Genomic DNA, 22,400 nt, shown 5'->3' with positions numbered 1-22,400 from the left:
ACTCCAGGGGTTCCTGGATAGTGACAGAATAGTTCTTACTGTCACCACAAGGCCTCAGGATTAGATTGCCATTAGAAGGGCTGTTTTCCAGCATGTCTGCAGCCTCTTTCCGTGTTACATGATAAAAGCACCTGTTGGAGGAGAAAGAAGAAAACAAGAGGAATAAATGGCATGTTGTGATGTAATTACTAAAGAAGCACAGCACTGGTAGAAAACTACCCATGTCTGAATGCAAGATTATGTTATGTTACACTTATACACCACTTTCCTCAAGCAAACGTTCAACCCAAAGTGACTTACAAGAAAGAATATAATATAGTGGTCAAGTACATCATCATAGCGATAATAATCAAACATATAAAAGGCAAGTGACTGACTCACCTGCAAATGCGCAGTAGAGTCGGAACGCTGAGAGTGTAGAAGTCCAAGCCCCGCCTCCACCAGCAGTACAGCCCAATAGGGAGGAGGGCTTGGACATGGGTGTGGAAATCGGAGGAGGAGTGAGCAGGGAGGGAAGGAGGGGCGGAACTGAGGGGAAACAGACGCAGCGATGGAGAACTGACGACACGATGACGGCGAAAAGAGGGGGGGCAATGCCGGGGGGGTGTCAAAGGTGGTGGCGGCGGCGGGGACGGCAGGGCACAGGAGGTCACAATCGCGGTGGATAGGAGCCCGAGGATGATGGAGGGTAGGGGAGAGAACAGTTGATGGACACGGGTGGATGGAGCGGATGGGAGGGGGGAGAGGAGGGTTGCTGGACATGGGGGGAGGGCAGGGGAGAGAGCAGGGTTGGTGGACGGGGGGAGGCCATAGGAAAACAAAAAACTAGCCCGTTGTTACGGGCTTAACGGCTAGTACATTAATAAAATACAATAGTACATTGATAGTAACATCTACTATAATAAAACTCACCCTCAACGTTCTGAAGACAACGTTCTGAAGTCACTCAGTCACTCCCTGAAGGTTTAATGGATTCATGGTGGTGAAGCCACAAACTGACCATGTCTCTCTGCCCCGCCCTCGCATGACGGACCAATCAGAAAAAACACCCTCAACATTCTGAAACACAAAGGACCATCACAACACCGTTCCCAGGCAACACTAGGCAACGTAAGACGGACCAATCAGAGGAAACTACGGGACAATAAGGGAGGAGCATTCCCCAGCAGAATGGCTCATTATCTGTGCAGCACGGAGAGCACAGAACCACCGCTGGAACGAGAGAAGAATATTCCTGCTGTGGGTATGTGCAAAAATAGACCGGGGGGGGGGGGGGGGGGAGAAATTTTTAAATGCCTAATGCCAGTACTGAAGAGTGCCAGAGGGGCCTATAGCACAGACTACATTTGGGATCGCTTGACATGGAGTCAGAGGAGCCGGAAAACAACGTGCCGGTCACCATCTGGGACGTGGGCGAACAGGACAAGCTGCGGCCCAGCTGGAAGGATTACCCGCGACCCAGCCAGCAGCAAACAGCAACCAAGGACAGCACAGCACATCCCCCAACCCCCAAGCAAAAACCAAAACAAAAAAAGACACACATCAACAACCTGCACACACACCGCACCCTCAAACACACACACACACACAAAATAACTCTGTGACACATACACACACACACACAAAAAAGCCACATGCTAGCGCCCATTTCATTGGTTTCGGAAATGGGCCTTTTTTACTAGTATATAAATAAAATGCAATAATAAATGAAGGTGTTGTTCTACGCTCAGAAGTCAAGACTTAATGTACTCATGAAATTAGATTGCATTAACAGGACAAATTTTTCTTCATAAAGGAAGCCACTACTTTTTGTCCCAAAGTATTTCCTTTTGGGAAACATTTAACTCTCTCTACACTACTCATAGACCTGCCTTTAAGTGCTTGTTCATCCATACACACAAACAATATTTTTGTACCTATTGGAAGCTGACTGGCATAATCCCAGGACAGAGCACAGCTGTTGATATGCAGCTTCCATTGCTCTCAAAGGGCTCATTTTAAAACTTTGAAAAAAGTTTTTTTGTGCTTTGAGAAAAAGAAAGCTAGATGGAGCAATATTTATTTTGGAGTGAAGATGTAACATAGTGGGCTGAGAACCAGGGAAGACAAAGTTCAAATCCTATTTCTCCCACTGACAAACTTTGAACTGGATTCTGTAAATGGCGCCGAAATTTGGGTGCCAAAAAAATGATCTGCACCTAATTTAGGAGTGAGGATTTATACCAACTGAAACCTGGTGTAAATCTTCGCACCTGAATTAGGTGCAGATCTGCCATATTCTATAACTACGTGCAGTTTCTAGGAACAGCCTTCATCTGCCCATGCCCACGCCCCCTTTTTTTAGATCCATGCAGAAAATGTACACGTGCATCTTTATAAAATTCCGACTAGGAAGATGCATGTGTATATTTTAATTGTTGCCAATTAGCACCAATAATTATTAGCACCCAATTATAGCCAATTAACTGCTCATTTGTCAATTAAGTTGCATGCGCAATTATGGAATACACCCGATGCATGCCAAATTTCAGCAAACAATTTTGGGCTCCATGTATAGAATCCAGGGGTATGTGATCATCTCCATTACTTCAGGTACAACTTAGATTAAGGGTGTCACAGTAGTCCTGGAGGGCTATAAATCAGTCAGACTTTCAAGAAATCCCTAATGAGTGCTCAGGAGATGTGGAGGAGCATTTTCGATATGACATTTAAGTTGGACTTTAGATGTTTTGTGCTAAACGTTCCAAATCCGAATAGGAAATATAGCCATTTTTGAAATAGCTAAACGTCTATCTTTTCTTTTCGAAAATGGCCACATGCTAGGTGGTTTTGTGTTCTGTGCATTTATGTTTTTGATCCATTTTTGAAAAAAAAAACCTGTCCAAGTGCTGTCATAGAGGCTGTAATAGGGGCTCAGTGACCACTGGGGGAGTAAAGGGGGGGGGGGGGTCATCCCTGATTCCCTCCAGTGGTCATTTAGGGAACCTTTTTGTGCTTTATTCATTCTAAAAACAAGTCTAAGTCAAAATGTTGAAGTTTTAGCCCTAGACGTTTTTGTTTTCTTCCATTATAGCTATAAAATGTCTAAGTGTTGGGCGTTCCTAAGTGTTAGGAACGCCCTAAGCTTGTCCTAATCCCACCCCCGACATGCCCCCTTGTGATCTGGATGCACTGCAGATGAATTGCATAGATAAACATCTCTACATACATATAATAGCAAGTGTAACCAATTTTGCTGATTTTACTTCAATTTTTTAGAGGGAGGAAAAGACCTCAAATGCTCGGCTTGCTGTCACAATCACATCGACAAAACTGCCATGTGAACGTCCTCACTGGTCAAAAAACGACCTCACTTTTTTCAGAAATTCTTTATATATATTGGTTAATCCTTTTCTTTTCGTTTACTTGTTTTCTTTGCTTTGCTTTTTATTTTAATCATTATTCCCTGATTGGGCCCTTAAGACTTGAAGGACACTTATCTGCTTCAGAGGAAATTCTTCTCTTTTATTCTCAGTTTGCTCAACAGAGTGCCTCTGTTTCACTATGTGCTTCTTCAGGAAACAAACCTCCAGCTTCGCTTTCTTAGTGTCCTTTACCTAATGGTGGTGGTTAACATAATGAAATCGGACTTGCAGGCACACCATTAAATAAAGGACACTAAAGGAGTAATAAAAGGAGAGAATGGATTAGTAGGCTAGAGAAGGAGTGTGAAGAAACAGTGTTGTTTTTCAAGCATGTAAAATGTATTGGATATTTTCCTGCATTATGTTCTGAAGTGTATTTCTCCTGTTTGACCAGCAGATGGTGCATGTTTATGCTTAAAGCTGTTACAGAGGACTGACATTCTTTATTTGGCACACAGATAATAGGAAGTGCCTGTATTGATGTAACCAGTTTTTATTTGAAACTTGACTATTCTGGGCTCTGATTGGCCTGGAGTTTTGAAAATTACCCAGCAGATGCTGGCTGTTGCTTCAGCCTTAGCAGAAAGAAAGAGAGACAGATCTCTTTGCTGAGTCTCAGTGAATTATATGTCCTGATCTTCCCAGGTACTGTTTAGACAGTAAATAGATGTTTAGTTAGTGTTATAATTGATCCATATTTCAGTTACTTGTTACTGTTTGCTATTTGCACATTTTTTGTCCACTGTTCCAAGTTCTGAGAATAAACACATTGTTCATATTGCCTGTTTGAACTGATAAAGAATCCTGGTGGTTTGTGTGTTGGGTCCGTGAGTGGTTTCTGGAAACTCTGGGATCACTGGGAGTGTGGCTTCAGTTACCTAGAAATCACTGGGGATAACTGGAAAGCGGGAGACTCGCCCAGAGGCGGTTGTGTTCCAGTAGGTGGGAGGAGGGTGCTAGTGTAAAGCACAAGCGGCAGGTACAGGCAGACCTGAACTGTGCTGGGGATAGACCCTCTAAGTGGCTGCGAGGTAACCTCAGGTGGGTGGCTAGGCATTTCATCACAGGCCTTTCGAAAGACTCTGAGCTGTGCTGGGGATAGACCCTCTAAGTGATCGCGGGGTAACCCCAGGCAGGTGGCTAGACATTTCATCACAAGGAGAATGTCATCTGCATAGAAATAAATTGAAATGCCAAAAGATTGAAATAAAGCTGTCAGGGGACTCAAAAACAAATTAAATAGAAGTGAGGAGAGGATCGACCCTTGAGGGATACCACGGTGAAATGCCCTCTTCTGAGAAACAGAGGTGGAGGTAATAATCTGAAAATAATGATTGGATAGGAAGGAGGAAAACCAAGAAAGAACATCATTAGATATTCCAAAGGTTGACAGACAAGCAAGAAGTAAAAAGTGATTGACCAAGTCAAAAGCAGCCGAGAGATCATGGGAGACAGCTAGAATGATTTTGTGTCAGTCAAAGAGAGAGTGAAGTTCACGTGGAGGGGCATAATCGAATGGGGTGCCCAAGATTTCCTGAGGGCATCCTCGCAGGACGTCCCCGCGAAGGGGAGGGGAAACCCGTATTATCGAAACAAGATGGGCATCCATCTTTCATTTCGATAATACTGTCGGGGACGCCCAAATCTCAACATTTAGGTCGACCTTAGAGATGGTCGTCCTTATAGATGGTCGTCCCCGGTTTTCGGCGATAATGGGAACCGAAGACATCCATCTCAGAAACGACCAAATGCAAGCCCTTTGGTCGTGGGAGGAGCCCCCCTGACATGCCAGGACACCAACTGGGCACCCTAGGGGGCACTGTAGTGGACTTCACAAATTGCTCCCAGGTGCATAGCTCCCTTGCCTTGGGTGCTGAGCCCCCCAACCTCCCTCCCAAAACCCACTACCCACAACTCTACAACACTACCATAGCCCTAAGGGGTGAAGGGGGACACCTACATGTGAGTACAGTGGGTTTGTGGTGGGTTTTGGAGGGCTCACATTTACCACCACAAGTGTAACAGGTAGGAGGGGGTGGGCCTGGGGCCGCCTGCCTGAAGTGCACTGCAGTACCCACTAAAACTGCTCCAGGGACCTGCATACTGCTGTCAGGGAGTTGGGTATGACATTTGAGGCTGGCAAAAAATATTTTTTAGGGTGGGAGGGGGTTAGTGACCACTGGGGGAGTAAGGGAAGGTCATCCCCAATTCCCTCCGGTGGTCATCTGGTCAGTTCGGGCACCTTTTTGAGGCTTGGTCGCAAGAAAAAATGGACCAAGTAAAGTCGGCTAAGTGCTCGTCAGGGACACCCTTCTTTTTTCCATTATCAGCCGAGGACGCCCATGTGTTAAGCATGCCCCAGTCCCGCCTTCGCTATGCTTCCGACACGCCCCCAGGAACTTTGGTCGTCCCCACGACGGAAAGCAGTTGAGGACACACAAAATCGGCTTTCGATTATGCCGATTTGGGCGACCCTGTGAGAAGGACGCCCATCTTCCGATTTGTGTCAAAAGATGGGTGCCCTTCTCTTTCGAAAATAAGCCTGATAGTAGCGCAACCAGAACTGTTTCCATGCACATGAAGCTTAAACGAACTGTATGACGTTCACAAGAACTTCCTTATTACAGAATTACAACAAGTGAAATATATTTCTGTAACAGCAGATCTTTGGAGCACCCACAAGCGTAGTTTTCTTGGAATGACCATTCATTACATAAACAAGGAGGCACTACTACACCATTAAGCATTCCCACACTGGGGAGAAGATTTCTCAAATGAACTGTTTGCAGAATTCCATGTAACAACTAAGATTATCTGCTTTGCTACTGACAATTCAGCAATTATTACAAAAGCCTTGCACCTTCTGAATGATACTTGCACTGGTGGCAATAAAGAGAACAGCAGTTCATGCTCAACAGAGTCCAATAGCCAGTCACTTTTCGGGTCAGAGGAGGTCGAAGCAGCTGATGTTGGATCTCTGTTTGCAGTCAAAGATGAATCATGTGCTGATGACATTGACTCCAACTGATTTCACTAGCACAAGAGACGTGCCAATCACACACTTAATCTTGTAGCAGATATTGACAGCTGTGAAGCATGAAAAGATTTGTGCTACAAGTGAATGTTTGACAGGGCCATGAGGAAAGCACAGGTGGTTCTTAGCAATGCAGTCATTCAGAGTACCAAACATGCAGATGTTGTTGAAGAGGTGGATGGTCTTACCAACGCAATCAATACCTGGAGATCTGAAAATCTAAAGTAAACTTCCAAACGATTGTGTGCACTTTAACGCTCTTATTGATTTAAGGACCTCAGTGGCACCACGACGTAGCTTGCATTATTTCAACTATAGTGATGTATATGCTGATGATAGCATTGGTCCATACCTCCAATCTCACTCATTATTTAATTATTCTGATTATATATATTGTTGCTATACTTGATTTTCTCTCAACATAAAAACTGATACTCATCTGGAGTACTGTTCCTCCAGTTAAATGTCAGCACAGGGGAACTTGTCATCCAACATGGCACATGTTTCACTAAAAAGCTTTTTCAAGGAAGTCTCCTGAAACAGAAAATCCATATTAATAAAATTTCTATTGCTATATATCTAGTCTGATAACAAAAACAAACTTGTAACAATTTACCTTTTAACAGACCCTACTCATCTTGCCAACTCAAAAGCTAATGCAGTCAAGATGGCGGCCGCGATTTCTACATGCTAATTTATATATCAGAGGACCCCAGAATTAAACTGTCATCCACTCAGTTTCTGCATTGAAACCAGCAGGTCTCGGTAAGTAAAAAATATCTATTCTTGTTTTTTGAAATTAAGTAACTTCTCATAATTACCACCCTCCCACCCTTCAGTAATCTGATCAATAATTCTCCATCGTAGATCATTGACAGAATGTCCTTTTCCAGCCATTAATGTACCAAAGGGGCCTATTCGTTGTGGTTACTATCCTAGATTTATGCTCAGTCAACCTCAATTTCACTGCTCAAGTGATACAGCCTACATATACTAATTTACAAGGGCACTTGATCATATATATATACGACGTTGGGCTAACAGAGGTAGGTCATGATTGTTCTGGCTGTCAATCTATGTTGCATTTGTGCATCAGCCAAACAGGACCCGATACAGTAAGCGGGCACCATTGACACTTGTCACATGATCCATGTGTACCTGATCTCTCTATTTGTGCCTCATTGCAGGGGCGTAGCCAGACACCCAATTTTGGGTGGGCCTGGGTCCAAGATGGGTGGGCAGAACCCCACTCCATTCCACGTGTGATTTGGTCTCTTCTTCTCTCATCTGCATGCCATATGATCTCTCAAACATCCTCCCTCTCCCGCATACCTTTTAAATAGCAGATTTTCACCAGTAGCAAGCAGCAACTAATATACACCGTTAATATTGGCCCCACAGCCTTCCCACTGATGCAAATTCCTGTTTCCGCATAGGCAGGAATATGTCAGAGGAAAGGCTGTGGGGCCGGTGTGAGTAGTATGTATCAGTCACTGCTTGCTGCAGGCGAAGATCTGCTATTTACAAGGTATGCAGGAGGGACAGTTGTTGGGAGTTTTCAGCTGGTGGGGCTTGGGAATCCCTGCCAGCCACATCATCGGTGTGTTGCTACTTGGGTGTGCCTGAGCCCAAAGTGGGTGGGCCTGGGCCCACCCAGGCCCACCCTTGGCTACGTCACTGCCTCATTGCCATAGCGTTGTTTGGCTAACAATTCTCCAATAGTCTTACCCTGTTTGTACACCATCACGGGAAATGAATCAAATATTGGGTACAATTGTGCAGTGTGCCAATGTGAGCGCATAACTTGAACAAATTTTGCAGACAATTGAAAATAAGGTAGAACAGAAGTCAATGTCTCTTCCTGCTCTGAACGTTTATCTTGGAGGAGCAACTGTTGCTGGGCAAAACGTGCTTGGAGATAGGCTCTTCTCAGAGCTCTCTCAGATATCCTCATGCTTGAAACCTCACTGTTAGCAGTTTAGCTTGTTCTTTAATATTATCCAAATCTGTGCAAATCCTCCGCAAATGGAGATATTGACTAACAGATAAATTGTACTTGAGGTAAGGGTGATGGCTTCCAAATTGTAAAAATGTATTTCGTTCCACAGGCTTGTGATACAAAGTTGTGATAAAACACCCTCTTTCTTTCATCACCCACATATCAAGAAATTTAATTTTCTGTTGATCGTACTTCAAGGTAAATTGTAAGCTGGGATCCAAAGTGTTAATCCACACTTTAAATGCCTGAAGATCCTGTTCTGATGCAGCCCATACAAAAAAATACATCATCTAAAAATCTCTTCCATAACACCACCTGCTGAAACTGGACCGCTTGGCACAAGTGATATTCTGCAAGCTGAAATTAACTGCTATATTGGACACATAATGCCAACAATAATGGGAATTCAGTCAAAATTATAGGGATTAGCCGATTATGTCAATTTGTCAAGGTTTGATCCAGTATGTGAAGATGATGACTACCATATTGCAACAATGCTTTTTCCGAAGTTCAAGTTGAGGTATCTAGCAGAACAAAAAACGGTATGAGAAGACACAGCTGCTCATTCATGCTGTGGCTGCAACAGAGATTGAAGTCAGAGTGAGAAGCACAGGAGTTACAGTCTGCCTCCAAGAAAAAGACTGCTACTGGAGGTGAAGACTTCTTTGATTTTCTGTTCACTGCAAAGAACAACCTTCCAGCAGCTGAATCTGGAACAAAGGAAGAGGTTGAGCGATTTAATTGCTCAGAACAAATTTTAGTGCCACAACGGCTATCTTATTGATGATAACTTTGAGAAATTGTTTTTTTCTGCGGTATAAGCCGAAGTGACATATTGAGAATTCTGAGCCTTTAAACATTAAGCAGAGTAATCAAAAAATATTTAGCATTAGTTAATTAGTGATTTTCTGAGAATTTATCAATTCCGATTTTAAACATTAAACACATTTCTTCCTAAGTGCTATTGTTGTGTAGTTGATTTTAAGGCAAATTAAAATGTCATTGAAGTAGTTAACTACTGGTTAACTACTTTTGTGGTAGTTGTCTCATGTAGTTAAACTACTACAAGAAAAATAGTTGACCAGGTAGTTAAGCTACTTTTTTTTTTTTTTTTAGTAAAGTATCTATACTGTTGAAGTAGTTGGTGCCTAGCACTGGTAGTTGGTGACTCAGTTGTTTGGGGAGGCTAAAGTGGGACAGTGATCAGATCAGGGTGTGGAACAGGTCATAATGGAACAAGTTAAAATTTGGGGGGTAGGAGGCAACACCTATATCAGCAGTATAGAGAAAACGGGGCACATTTGAACACAGTAAAGAAGGAGCCCTTCACTGTGTGGCTTTTATGTAGCTGTATCAGCAGTATTGCCCGGGGGGGGCCCCAAAAAAAAAAAAAAAACAAAACCAACTTCTGTTACTGAATATACTTCAGGAATTATATGCCAAAAAAGAGAAAAATGAAAATAATACACCAAAATAATTCAAAATATTAAACAGAACACTATTTGCAGAATTTTGAAAAAAACATATGCTAGTATTTATTTATTTATTTATTTCAGGTCATTTATACCCCCCGCCTTTTGCCGCAGTTTTGCAGCCCCAAAGCGGCTTACAATGAACTAAGAAAATAAATACAGTTACATTCAAATAATTAGAGCGGGAGAACAGGATAAGAAGGGAAAGGGAAAGTTAAGGGAGACAAAGATGGGCAGCAGAAGTCCAAGAAGGCCAAGGGGGAGGATGGAAATCCAGTCTGACACGAACAGGACCAGCAAGGCGAATGAAGCTCTGAAGAAACAGCAGCAGCATGCAGAGGCAGGACGAAGCCGGAGGTAGGCATCCTCAGCGATGGAGTCTGTGGCGCAGGAATCGAGATGGCGGACCAAACGGTCGTCCTCCGCAGCCCCAACCGTCAGAGCTTTTTTTAACACTTGGCTCCTAGATAGCCCTAACACCTCGGTCCAGCATCTTCCTGTTAGCCATGTGAATAGCGGTGTTCAGCAACACAAACAGGAATTTTGTTGTTAATGGCAACCATTAAATGACTTGCTTATCAGCCTTTATGACAAGCTGACAAATAATTATAAGGCTTCAGATCTACTGTCCTTTATTTCATTTTTCTATATTAGCTGTACCTAAAGCACAGTGCAGCTGAGAACCAGGGAAGACAGGGTTCAAATCCCACTGCCATTCCTTGATATCTTGAACAAGTCATTTAACCCTCCATTACCCCAGGTACAAACAACCTGTGAGCCCTCCGGAGACTGTACCTGAATGTAACTCGCATTGAGCTGCAATTGAAAAAGGCGTGAGCTAAATCCAAATCCAGAATCAAACACCAGGAATATTGTGAAGTAATACAAAGCCCTACAAAAGTCACTCAGAACATATAATGAAATTCTAACATAACATCATCAACTTCCAGGAGTTGCACAACAAGGTCCTGTGAAGGAAAAGGAGACACCATAAACACTGCCATGACCATTAGATCATCAATACACCTACTGGAAAACCAAACAAGCCAGATTAGAAGAGAGTCCAGGGCTTTTTTTGAGGGGCTACTTGGGGGTACTGAGTACTGGCATCTTTCCCATTGTCTACTAAAATTGACCCATGGTCCCCAAGTTTTAATGAACGAGCTTAGGCTCTACACACCAATTCTGCCTTGTCATAGATTCTGTGACTAGTTGCAGGGGGCCTGGCTATTGTGGGGTGGGTGGGTCCCTCGGTGATCAACCCCACCCCTGAAGGGTGGCCTGTCATTTGAATACCGGCACCTTTTTCGCTAGAAAAAACACACTGGTACAAACTGATACTACAGTGACATTCGCTGCCAATGGAACACCTGGTCTCTTTCACAAACACAGAATACAGACAGGCCCTCATTAAGTATTGAATAAGTAACCAAAAACTATAAATAGAAATATGTAGGTAAAAATTAAACAACCCCATAAAAAGCCAGATGATGCGCACATTATAAGACCAGTGAAACAGAAACAATAATGCATTCCCCTTCCCCCCCTGTACTGTGCAAAATATAATGATGCAGATATAAATTTCAAAAACTGACATATTCCAACCACATTAGAAATTAAGTAAACCAAAAATGGAAAATAAGGTGGTTCTTTTTATTGGACTAACTTAATGCATATTTTGACTAGCTCTTGAAGGCCAAAATCTTTTTCCTTAGGTCAGGACAGTGTACTATAACAACAGTATACTGTCCCAACATGAAGGTGGTTTTGCCCTCTACAAGCTAAAAAATAACTAGTCAAAAAATGTATTTACTCCAGTAAAAAGGTATCACCACATTTTCTTTTAATTTTCTTTTTATTTATTGACCTTTAAAATGGACTAACACAGCAACCATATTATTTCATCCTAAAGTAAAAATAAAATTCTTCTTACTTCCTTTGCTCTGTGGCCATTTATTTTTTCTGTGTTGGTCCCAGTCTCTGGGTACTGCTTGCCTTCCAACTTTCTTTCCAAGGGTCTCCTCTCTGTCATTTTTTTCTCTCTTGTCTTCTTCACTTCCTCTACTACATCCGGCTCCAACACTTTTCACTTTTCTTCCATTTTTTTTCTGCCTATCCATTCAAATATCATTCTTTCTTATTAGCATTCTTCAGTCTCCCTCTTTACAGTGTCTACCTACAGCTTTCCAACTCCTTCCCTCACCCTAGCCCTCCCATTCTTCATCCTCTTCTTCCCAAGTCTTTCGCTAACTCTTCTCTCTTCCCCCTGCCATTCAGCACCTTCTCTGTCTCTCCACCACTATATTGTATGTGTGTGGTGTGTCTCCCCTCTCCTCCCGAATATCTTCTGTGGAGTGTAGCGGCCTGTGAACCAGGGGAACTTGGCTCAATTGCCAGGCAGCTCCTTATTTGAAAACTATTAATATGCAAACAAACCTTTTATAGAAAAGGGTAAGTGGTACAACTTGAGGGCATGAATTGAAATTATAGAGGGGTAAACTTAGGAGTAATGTCAGGAAGTACTTTTTCACAGAGTGGGTGGTGGATGCCTGGAATGCCCTCCCACAGGAGGTGGTGGAGACAAAAATGGTAGGCATGGGATAAGCATAAAGAATTCATTTATGGGAAGAGAAAGGAATCAAAAGGAAAACATTACATCCAGTAGATGGGAAGTAAGGCTAGTGCTGGCCAGACTTCCATGATCTGTGTCCTAATTATGGCTAGATAGATCTGGATGGGCTGAAGCAGGCTTTGACAACAACTCAGTTGAAAATTAAACCAATTCCAGGAAAAAGTCTATGGCCTGTGCCCTGAAAATGGCAAGGACAGCTCAAGATTAAGTATGCATATGTTATCTGTTGTTGGGCAGACTGGATGGACCATGCATCTCACCTACTTCAAAGGGTGGCTCTATCTTTTAAGATGTCATCTAAATATTTTTATCCAGTTGGGGGGACAACCTATGGAATGCAGATTGGCAAACTCAGAAATATTGTTATAAAAATATTTATAATTAAGAGGACATCAATTGAAAATTAGCCTGTACCCCCAGATTGTTTAAATGAAATCTGTGCAATGGAGTTTCTTTTTCAGAATTTAGGACACTCTAGATGTCACCATGTATTTTTGCACCTGCCTTGAAGCAGGTTGAAAAGAACCCACTGGAATGTATGCATGGGTCTTTTCCTCCCCTGACCTAACCGGAAGCGTAGCCAGGTTGAGGGTGCGGGGGGAGCGGAGAGTGGACTGACAACAGTGCCAATGTGTATTTTAAACGTGACAGATCATGTCAAAAACAGGTGCTGGCGCTGTTGGAAGTCTGTTTGGGGGAGTGGCCGCTCCCCTGGTGATCCACCTAGCTACGCCTCTGGTTCTAACCCCATTCCTTTGCTGCTGGTACTACTTTTACCCACAGTGAAGTGGGAGAGGGCATTTTCAAATTCTCCCTCCATTAACAGATGGCTGGGGACATGAAAAGTATGGAGAGCTTTGATAATCTGTAGGATATTCATCCAGAGTTCATGCTTTTATAATGCTTTTGGTTTAATTCCACATTGTTTGCAATTTTTAATCTTTATTTATTAATTAGGATTTACTTACTGCCTTTTTGAAGGAATTCACCCAAGCTGGTGTAAGCAAGAGCAAATCAAACATCAGCAACAGACAATTACAGCAGCAAAAATATTCAAACAACATCAGAAAGTATGGCTAATAGTATACTACTTACAATGTCAACACAATACGTAATAAAACATTTTAATAGACAGCCTAGAGTATAAGCAAAGATGGAACATATTGATTGGTAAGAGAGTTAGAAAATATGGGGACTAATTTAAAGAAAGTTGAACATGAGGTCAGAGAGATGATTAAATGTTAGCTAGGATAGGTGTGGATAACCATGTCCTGCTGCAGTATGTGCAGCCAGTGTCACTCCTTGTGTGTGTGTGTGTGTGTGTGCATGGGTCTTATGTGTAGATCTATTTGTTAATGTAAATGCTTTGATGCCCACAGTGAAAGGCGGGAAATCAAATTTGACTAAATGAAATTAAATAGCATGGGGCCCTTTTAAAACCATGATAGGACATAGGCTTCGCATGTTTTAGCACAGGACTTTGCGCAGTAAGTCCATTTCTAATGCAGCAGCATTTAAGTAAATTTTTAATTTTTTTTAGGTTGTGTATTAATGTTCACATTAGTGCACCTTACCTGGAAAAAGTTAATGTGGGAGTACTTACTGCCTCCTACGTAGGAGGCACTAAGTGCTCCCATGTTACCTCGGTTATCCAGTTAGCATGCACTAATGTGAATTCACTGCCTCAGTATTCTTTAATGTATGTGAGCTACTGGAGAACCTTAGAGCCCTCTTGGCAGCCCGCACATTCATTCTAATTTTTATTTTGCCACCAAATGTTAGACATCTCTCTCTCTCTCACTCCTTCAGTGATCTGGCATTGCTCATTCTGGCCTTTCCTCCCCCAGGTCCAGCATCTTTCCCCCCTGCCTGCCAGCCTCCTTACCTTCCACCCACCGACAGTCTTGCAAACATGATCCTCTTTCCAGCAGTGATTTAGTCAGGCACACTCTGGCCAGCCCCAGGGCCTTCCCTCTGCAGCAACATGCAAAGGGAAGGTCCCTGGGGTTGGCCAGAAAGAGCCTGGCTGAATCACTGCCGGGAAGAAGATCAAGTTTGTAAAATTATCAGGTGAGTGGTAGGCAGACAAGCAAGCAGGGAGGGATGCTGGAAGGAAATGGAAGACAGGGAATGAGAAAGATCAGATCAGACCAGACCAAGCAGAAGTGGGGAGAAGGGGACAGCGGATGGGCCAGAGTGAATGAGCTGCTTAACATGGGATGTGGAAGAAAAGAGAGAGGGGAGAACCTGGACATGAGGAGGGAAAGGGTTTGGATGGCTTCCTAAAGGAAAAGTCCATAGACCATTATTAAAATGGACTTGGGGAAAACCCACTGCTTATTTCTGGGATAAGCAGCATAAAATGTTTTGTACTTTTTTTGGGATCTTGCAAGGTATTTGTGACCTGGATTGGCCACTGTTGGAAACAGGATGCTGGGCTTGATGGACCTTTGGTCTGTCCCAGTATGGAAATACTTATGATGTGAGAAAACATACAGATAGGGATACAGAGGGGCATTGCTGGACACAGGGGACAGATAGAGATACTGAGGAGTGATATTAGATGCAAGGGAAGCAAAGAGAGGGAGGAGTTGGTGCACATGGCTACACTAGAGAGAAAGGGAGAATGAGGAGATGGTATACTGTACATGGATGTGTAGGGGAAGGGGAGAGAAGAGAGAGGGAGAAGATGTGCAGATGGGTGGAAGAGTGAGGAAGGGAAGAGAGGGAGGAGATGGTGCACATGAATGCAGGGGAGGGGAAGGGAAGAGAGAAGGAGATGGTGCACACAGATAGAGGGGAAGGGGACAGAACAGAGTGGAAAAAATGCTGTTCATGGATAAATAGGAAGGGGAGAGAAGAGAGAGGAAGGAGATTGTGCACGTGAATGGAGGGGAGGGGATTGGAAGTGAGAGGGAGGGGTTGATGCATATGGATGGAGGGGAGAGAAAGGGGGGAGTGAGGGAGGAGATGGTGCACATGGATAGAAGGGGAGGGAAGAGTAGATAGATTTGAGAAGGAAACAGAAGAATAGAAGAAAGCTGAATGTGAAAAATTAAATCCAAAGATGGATGTAGGCTGAAAATGAAGAAGGAGAGAAAAGAAACAGCAAATGGACAAAGAGGCCTGGAAACAGAGTTAAGAACACAGACAAAGAGAAGTTCAACCAGAGACTGGTAACAAGAAGATAAGAAAAATAAAATCACCAGACAACAAAGGCAGGAAAAATGATTTTATTTTCAATTTAGTGATTGAAATATGTTAGTTTTGATCATTTACATCTGCTATCTGTATATTTTTCATGTTCAGGAAGAAATAGTGCTGCACTACATGCAGAGGCATGTTTGTCTACATTACTACGTTTAGTTTGTGGTCCTATATTTGAAGAGAGCTATCCGTGTTCTGCATGTGTCACCAAAGCCAGGTGTTCTGATTGGAATGGATGTCAAGAAGCGCTGTTGGGGTCATGACCCCAAATAAGAATATATTTGTTGGCTCTCCTTCAGCCCTTTTGGACCCAAAGCTGTTCTTGCATCAGTTCTCGAAGATATTAAAACAGAGTTTACCATCAGATGAAAATTTGTTCGAACGACAACAGACAATGGTTCTACCTTTGTGAAAGCCTTCGCTAAAACTGGACAGCGTGACAATGATAATGAAGATGAAAGTGCAACTGAACTTTTTGACAGCACTACTTATAATTCAGATAATAACCACAATGATAATAAAAAAAAGCATTCTTTGCTATAAGGAAATAAAGTGTTTCAGACAGAAATTCCCCTGATCGATACCTGCAGACCAAATAAGAAGACATCAGCAACACTGCAGCCTAGCCTGATTTGAAGGAACTTTATATCAGATTGATCAATCCACTTCTTGCCATGAAGTTGTTGAACACCTGTTTAGCTGTGCTCGATTAATGACTCACACTCACATGAGTGACAGCTATTTTCAAAGTTTTGTTTTACTACAAGCAAAGTGGATTGAATTGTAGAGCAATAAAGTTGGATAAAAATATTAGCGATAGTTGCATTCATTGTAGTTGCGGTACTTTTACTTTTTGCCGAAGTAATATTATATTAGACAATACATTTGTTACTTTCTCTTAAGTACATTTTTAATGTAGTCTTCACTGCACTTTTACTTTAGTATTAAAATATGTATTTATTTCTACTTTAACTTAAGTACTTTGACCTAGTACTTTGACCAACACTGGATATCCTTTAGTAAATGTGCTGTTCATGTACATTGCTGCCATGGAGAGACAGGTTGTACTCAATTTTGTATCAGGTTGCTCATGACTCATGAGTTTTTTTTCCCCCTGTGAGATTCCATATTCTCTCAGTTTCTGACCCATATCTCAGGAGGATGTTCCCTCAAAATTTAAAAGCATTATTGTACTACATTTTATTTATTTTATTTATGCATTCTTGTATCCCACTATTATCCAAAAACAAATATCGGTTCAAAGCAGTGGCGTAGCTACGTGGGGCCTGAGGGAGCCTGGGCCCCCGTACATTTCCTCCTGGACCCCCCTCCCGACGGCCCTCTTGACCCCCCCCCGACGTCGCCTACCTTCGGTTTTGCTGGCGGGGGACCCCAATTCCCGCCAGCCAACGTCCTCTTCGTCCTGAAGTCAAAAAAGTCTTTGTTCTGTTGCATGTTGACGTCCTGCACATACAACGGGCGACAGCGGGGGAGGGTTCGTGGGGGGGGGGTCAGCAATGACAGGGGGGGGGGCTAAAATGTGCCCCCTCACCTTGGGCTCTGGACCCCCCTCCCACCGAAGTCTGGCTACACCCCTGGTTCAAATTGACTTACAATTTACATTTTGGTGAAGTTACAATAGTGTTGTGCAATGTGGAGAGGGCATCTATCGTTCATGTGGTTATTCATAGAGTTTTTGAAGAGATAGATTTGAAGAGGAAAAGGTAGTGGTAGCTTTTGTGTTCAGTTGTAGAGTTTTGGTGATGTTTATTCATATAGTGTTTGAAGAGGTAGATTTGAAAGGAAGGCAATGATATCTTTGTGATTAGCTGTAGAATTTTTTGAAGAGGTAGATTTTCATTTCTTTTCTGAATTAGAGGACATTTGTAATGCTTCTTATGGTTTTTGGTATCGAGAGAGTAGGGTTAAATGGTCAGTATTCTCAATGGAAAAGGGTAGATAGTGAGGTTCCCCAGGGGTCTGTGCTGAGACTGCTGGTTTTTAACATATTTATAAATGATCTAGAGATGGGAGTAACTAGTAAGGTAATTACATTTGCTGATGACACAAAGTTATTCAAAGTTGTTAAATCGCAAGAGGATTGTGAAAAATTACAAGAGGACCTTAAGGGGCTGGGAGACTGGGCATCTAAATGGCAGATGACGTTTAATGTGACCAAGTGCAAAGGGAAAGAGGAACCCAAACTATAGAGTGGAGGATTAGCCTAGTGGATAGTTCAGCGGCCTGAGAACCTCATAAACTGGGCTTGATTCCCGCTGCAGCTCATTGTGACTCTGGACAAGTCACTTAACCCTCCATTGCCCAAGTTACAAAATAAGTACCTGTATGTAATATGTAGACCACTTTGATTGTAACCACAGAAAGGTGGTATATCAAATCACTATCCCTATAGCTACGTGATACAATGTTCCACATTAGGAGTCACTGATCGGGGAAGTGATTTAGGTGTCATGAAACCCTTTGCTCAGTGTGTGGTGGCAGCTAATAAAGCAAATAGAAAGTGGGGTATTATTAGGAAAGGAATGGAAAACTAAAATGAGGATGTTATAATGCCTTTGTATAGCTCTATGGTGCGACCGTACCTCAAATTTGCTGGTCACTTCGGAATTAGAAAAGGTACAGAGAAGGGTGACAAAAATGATAAAAGGGATGGGACATCTTCCCTATGAGGAAAGGCTAAAGTGGCCAGGGCTCTTCAGCTTGGAGAAAAGACTGCTGAAGTGGCCACTTCTATGATAGAAGTCTATAAAATAATGAGTGGAGTGGAATGGAATGGATAGACGTGAATTACTTGTTTACTCTTTTCAAAAATACAATGAATCTACAAAGTTGTAAATTTAAAACAAGTCAGAGAAAATATTTTTTCAATCGTGTAATTAAACTCTGGAATTCGTTGCCAGACAATGTAGTAAAAGCAGTTAGCTTAGCGGGGTTTAAAAAAGGTTGGGATAGCTTCCTAAAAGAAAAGGCCATAAGCCATTATTAAGATGGACTTGGGGAAAATCCACTGCTTATTTCTAGGATAAACAGCATAAAATGTACTGTTTTGGGATCTTGCCAGGTACTTATTTTGATTGCATCTTTCAAAGATACCTTACTCCGAACCATGTGCTCCTGAGCGACTGTCGGCTTTCCCCCAGATTCTAGTTTAAAAGCTTCTCTATCTCCTTTATAAATGTTAGCTCCAGTAGCCTGATTCGATCCTGGTTAAGGTGGGGCTCATCATTTTGGAACAGGCTCCCTTTTCCCCATAATGTTGCCCAGTTCTTAACAAATCTCTCTTTCCTGTAGCATCATCTCATGGATGTATTGAGACCATGTATAAATATAATCCATCTTGTTGGTACAGAAACATAAACTTATGTATTCCACCTTTCTATTTTAGAAATGTCCTTTTCTGTGTATATAAAACACACTTTTCACATGGGAAATAACACACACACACACACACACACACACACACACAATACATGTAGGCATGAGTAGTGCATGTAGGGATTCTATAATTGCTCACACTAGTGAAAATACAGCATGATTTTCAAAGTAAAACTCTGTGTTTACCTCCACTTTGAACATTATTCAAAGAAACCAGCTAATCTGTGCAGATCCATTTTCCGACCAAAATATAGGTATGCACTTTAAAAAAATTCTAAAGTACCTGCGTAGTTTCAAACTGCACTTCAGGCTTGCCTCTTCTACAGCAGGTAAAAGTACTGTGAAATGGCACTATGGATGCGCTTTTACCCCCGTATAGGATGGGCAAAAATATACAATTTTTGTGCAGCCTGTTTTACCCATAGTAGTGGCTCTGAGAATTGCTGCTCCCCACCCCCCCCCCCCCCCCCCCCCGAATTAAAGGACAAGAAAAATGTGTTTTCTACTTTTGGTGTAAAACAGAGGTTCTTAACCTTCTGGTTAGTGCAGTGGACTTTGATCCTGGGGAACTGAGTTCGATTCCCACTGCAGCTCCTTGTCACTCTGGGCAAGTCACTTAACCCTCCATTGCCCCTGGTACAAAATAAGTACCTGAATATATGTAAACCGCTTTGAATGTAGTTGCAAAAACCTCAGAAAGGTGGTATATCAAGTCCCATTTCCCTTCCCTTCCCCTTTATGGTTACCACACCCCTTTAACTGATCAGTGAAACTCTCACACCCCCCTTCCTAAACTGTGTGTACTAGTGACTACTGACAGTTACATATGTCGCTGTTAGCCATTAACAGTACTAACACGTCACTAAGGGGTCCTTTTATGAAGCAGTGCTAAAAAGTGGCCTGGCTATCCTTAGCGTGGGTCTTTTCCCCACGCTATGGTCACTTTTAGTGCTACCGGTAAATGTCAGATTTTTCCTTTGCAGCAATAATGACCACAAGCTAATTTTCCCATTAGTGTGTGAGCACTTAGCGACACCTGTTTTGTAAAAGGGGCCCTGCGCTAGTGGCGGGGGCTGTTTTTGCCCCGCGCTGAGGCCCTTTTTACCGCAGCTTAGTAAAAGGCAGTGGCGATCCTAGGTCAGCTGCCACCCTGGGCAGATCGCCGCTGCGCACCCCCCCCCCCCCCCGGTGCAGTGGCGTCCATTCCCCCAGGGTGCAACACGACACATACACCCCCGGCGCAATGACCCCCCCCCCCCCCCGCCCGGCGCATCAAGCCCCCCCCCCCTCCCGGGTGCATTCTTGGCTGCTGGAGGGTGCAGATAGCAGCTGCGCACCTGTCGGCTCCACTGGCTCCCTGCTCCCTCTGCCCCAGTACAGGAAGTAACCTGTTCCGGGGCAGAGGGAGCAGGGAACCAGCGGAGCCGACAGGCGCGCTGCTGCTCTCTGCACCCCTCCAGCGGCGTGCACCCGGGGCGGACCGCCCCCACCGCCCCGCCCTTGCCGCACCACTGGTAAAAGGGCCTCTAAAATTACAGTGGTACACATTCCACCAATAACTTTCCTAATAACTGCCTTCTCTCTGTCTAGAATGTTTCAATAAATTGCCTCATATTTCTCCTCACCCCTTTTGACCTCTTCCCACACCCCTTGGTAGTACGGCCATCATGGGCTGAGAACCCTTGGTCTAAAACATACTGATTCATGCTGAACTTACGATGGCACAGCACTGATTACATCAATGTAGTCCTCATTTGTTGGATCTTCTGTCTCCTCAGCTTTACCCAGTGGTTGTACGTCTGGACAAGAAGCCCTTCGTACTCTCTCGTTTTCCAGCGTTTCTTTCATCTTAATAGTTTGCCCAGGAAGTAGTAACAGCCTGCATGGAACTGACAGCTGAAAATAAATATGAAACATTGACTAAAACAATTTGGAGGCAGCAGGAACACTGCTGTGAAAATACTGTGCAAAAATGCGCCTCTATGCTGACCACTAGGGGTGGACAGCCCATGTCATTTCCAGGAATTTTTGGTTTTATTTGGGGTTTCGTTGCCAGTTTCATCATTACAAGAGCAATGTCTAACGTGCACCCTCTTTTGGAAAGAGGGTGCACAATTATAGACAAAAAATACAAATGTGTTATTTTTTGTTTATTTTCATTTGTTAATGACATGTAACGACATGGGATATGATACTGGCATTTCTCACATCGTTGCAAATGACAGCTCATCCATTCTGAAAACCACAGCTCCCCACCTCCTTTGTCCTAACATTGCCACACCACTGAACACTCAGACTGGCAAGTCCCTCTCCTGAAAATATAAACATATATTAGCAGATAAAACAAACCTTCCTGTTAGAATTACTCACATCTACTACCAGGCAGACATGAGCTAATGCCATTAAAATGCTTTTTCCCTAATTCTATAAAAAGCGCTAAAAATTGTGCGTGCAAATTTGGGTGTGTACACAAATTGCGTGCATAATTTTATTGAATAATAAGCCAATTAGCACCAATAACAAGCAATTTTTGGCGCTAATTGAAATCTTTTAATATGTATGCTCATAAATTTAAGAGTGTGATGTGCACCTAACTTTTATGCAAGTCCAGGGGCAATGGAGGGTTAAGTGACTTGCCCAGAGTCACAAGGAGCTACAGTGGGAATTGAACTTAGTTCCCCAGGATCAAAGTCCACTCCACTAACCACTAGGCTACTCCTCCACTCAGGAGCATGGGGAGGGTGAGTCAAGGAAGTGAGCCTACAACCTACAACTTTGAGAGTAATAACCCTTCTGACTAGTGCCCGAAAAACTCTGAGAAGTTGGGGACCAAGGCGTGGACTTGATGGTATCAGTTCTCTTCTTAATGAGGTCAGCAACCTGTTTCACCTTATCCCCACAAAGGTTGTCTCCTTGGTAAGAGACGTCCACCAACTTTTTCTGAACTGCTGGTTTCTAGGTCTGATTCACACAGCCATGAGAGTCTAGGCATGTCAGTACCTAATGCAGAAACTCTGAAGGCCACATCAATAGCATCATAGGTTGCTTGGGCTAAGTGCTTTCAACACTCTTTCTGCTTGGCTGACGGAGTTCAGGGGCCTTCTCTGGCCTGGGCACCAAATTCTTTAAGTAGAGTCTCATGAAGAGCTGATACGACTGGATGTGCAAGGTAAGTATTGAGTCATGAAATACTTTCCTCCCAAAATACTCTAGAGTGCGAGCATCCCTGCCTAGGGGTGCCAAGGCATGGGTCCTC

General features: G+C 43.2%; 1 protein-coding gene across 2 annotated transcripts in view; it reads right to left on the bottom strand.

Annotated features, from left to right (window-relative positions):
* The window catches only part of LOC115461016 (signal-transducing adaptor protein 1-like), a 142,278-nt gene that overhangs the window by 28,737 nt on the left and 91,141 nt on the right, over nt 1–22,400 (bottom strand). For both annotated transcript variants that reach the window (XM_030190522.1, XM_030190523.1), the window contains exons 5-6: nt 20,862–21,040; nt 3–131 (exon numbers count right to left, since the gene is read on the bottom strand). In XM_030190522.1, coding sequence (XP_030046382.1) covers nt 3–131; nt 20,862–21,040 — 308 coding nt within the window. The remainder of the gene's footprint in view (nt 1–2; nt 132–20,861; nt 21,041–22,400) is intronic.

This window comes from Microcaecilia unicolor, chromosome 2 (genome assembly GCF_901765095.1).
Source record: "Microcaecilia unicolor chromosome 2, aMicUni1.1, whole genome shotgun sequence".
In the NCBI taxonomy this organism is placed as follows: domain Eukaryota; kingdom Metazoa; phylum Chordata; class Amphibia; order Gymnophiona; family Siphonopidae; genus Microcaecilia; species Microcaecilia unicolor.
Note: the sequence above shows the minus strand (reverse complement) of the source record. Positions and strands in the feature narration are given on the sequence as shown.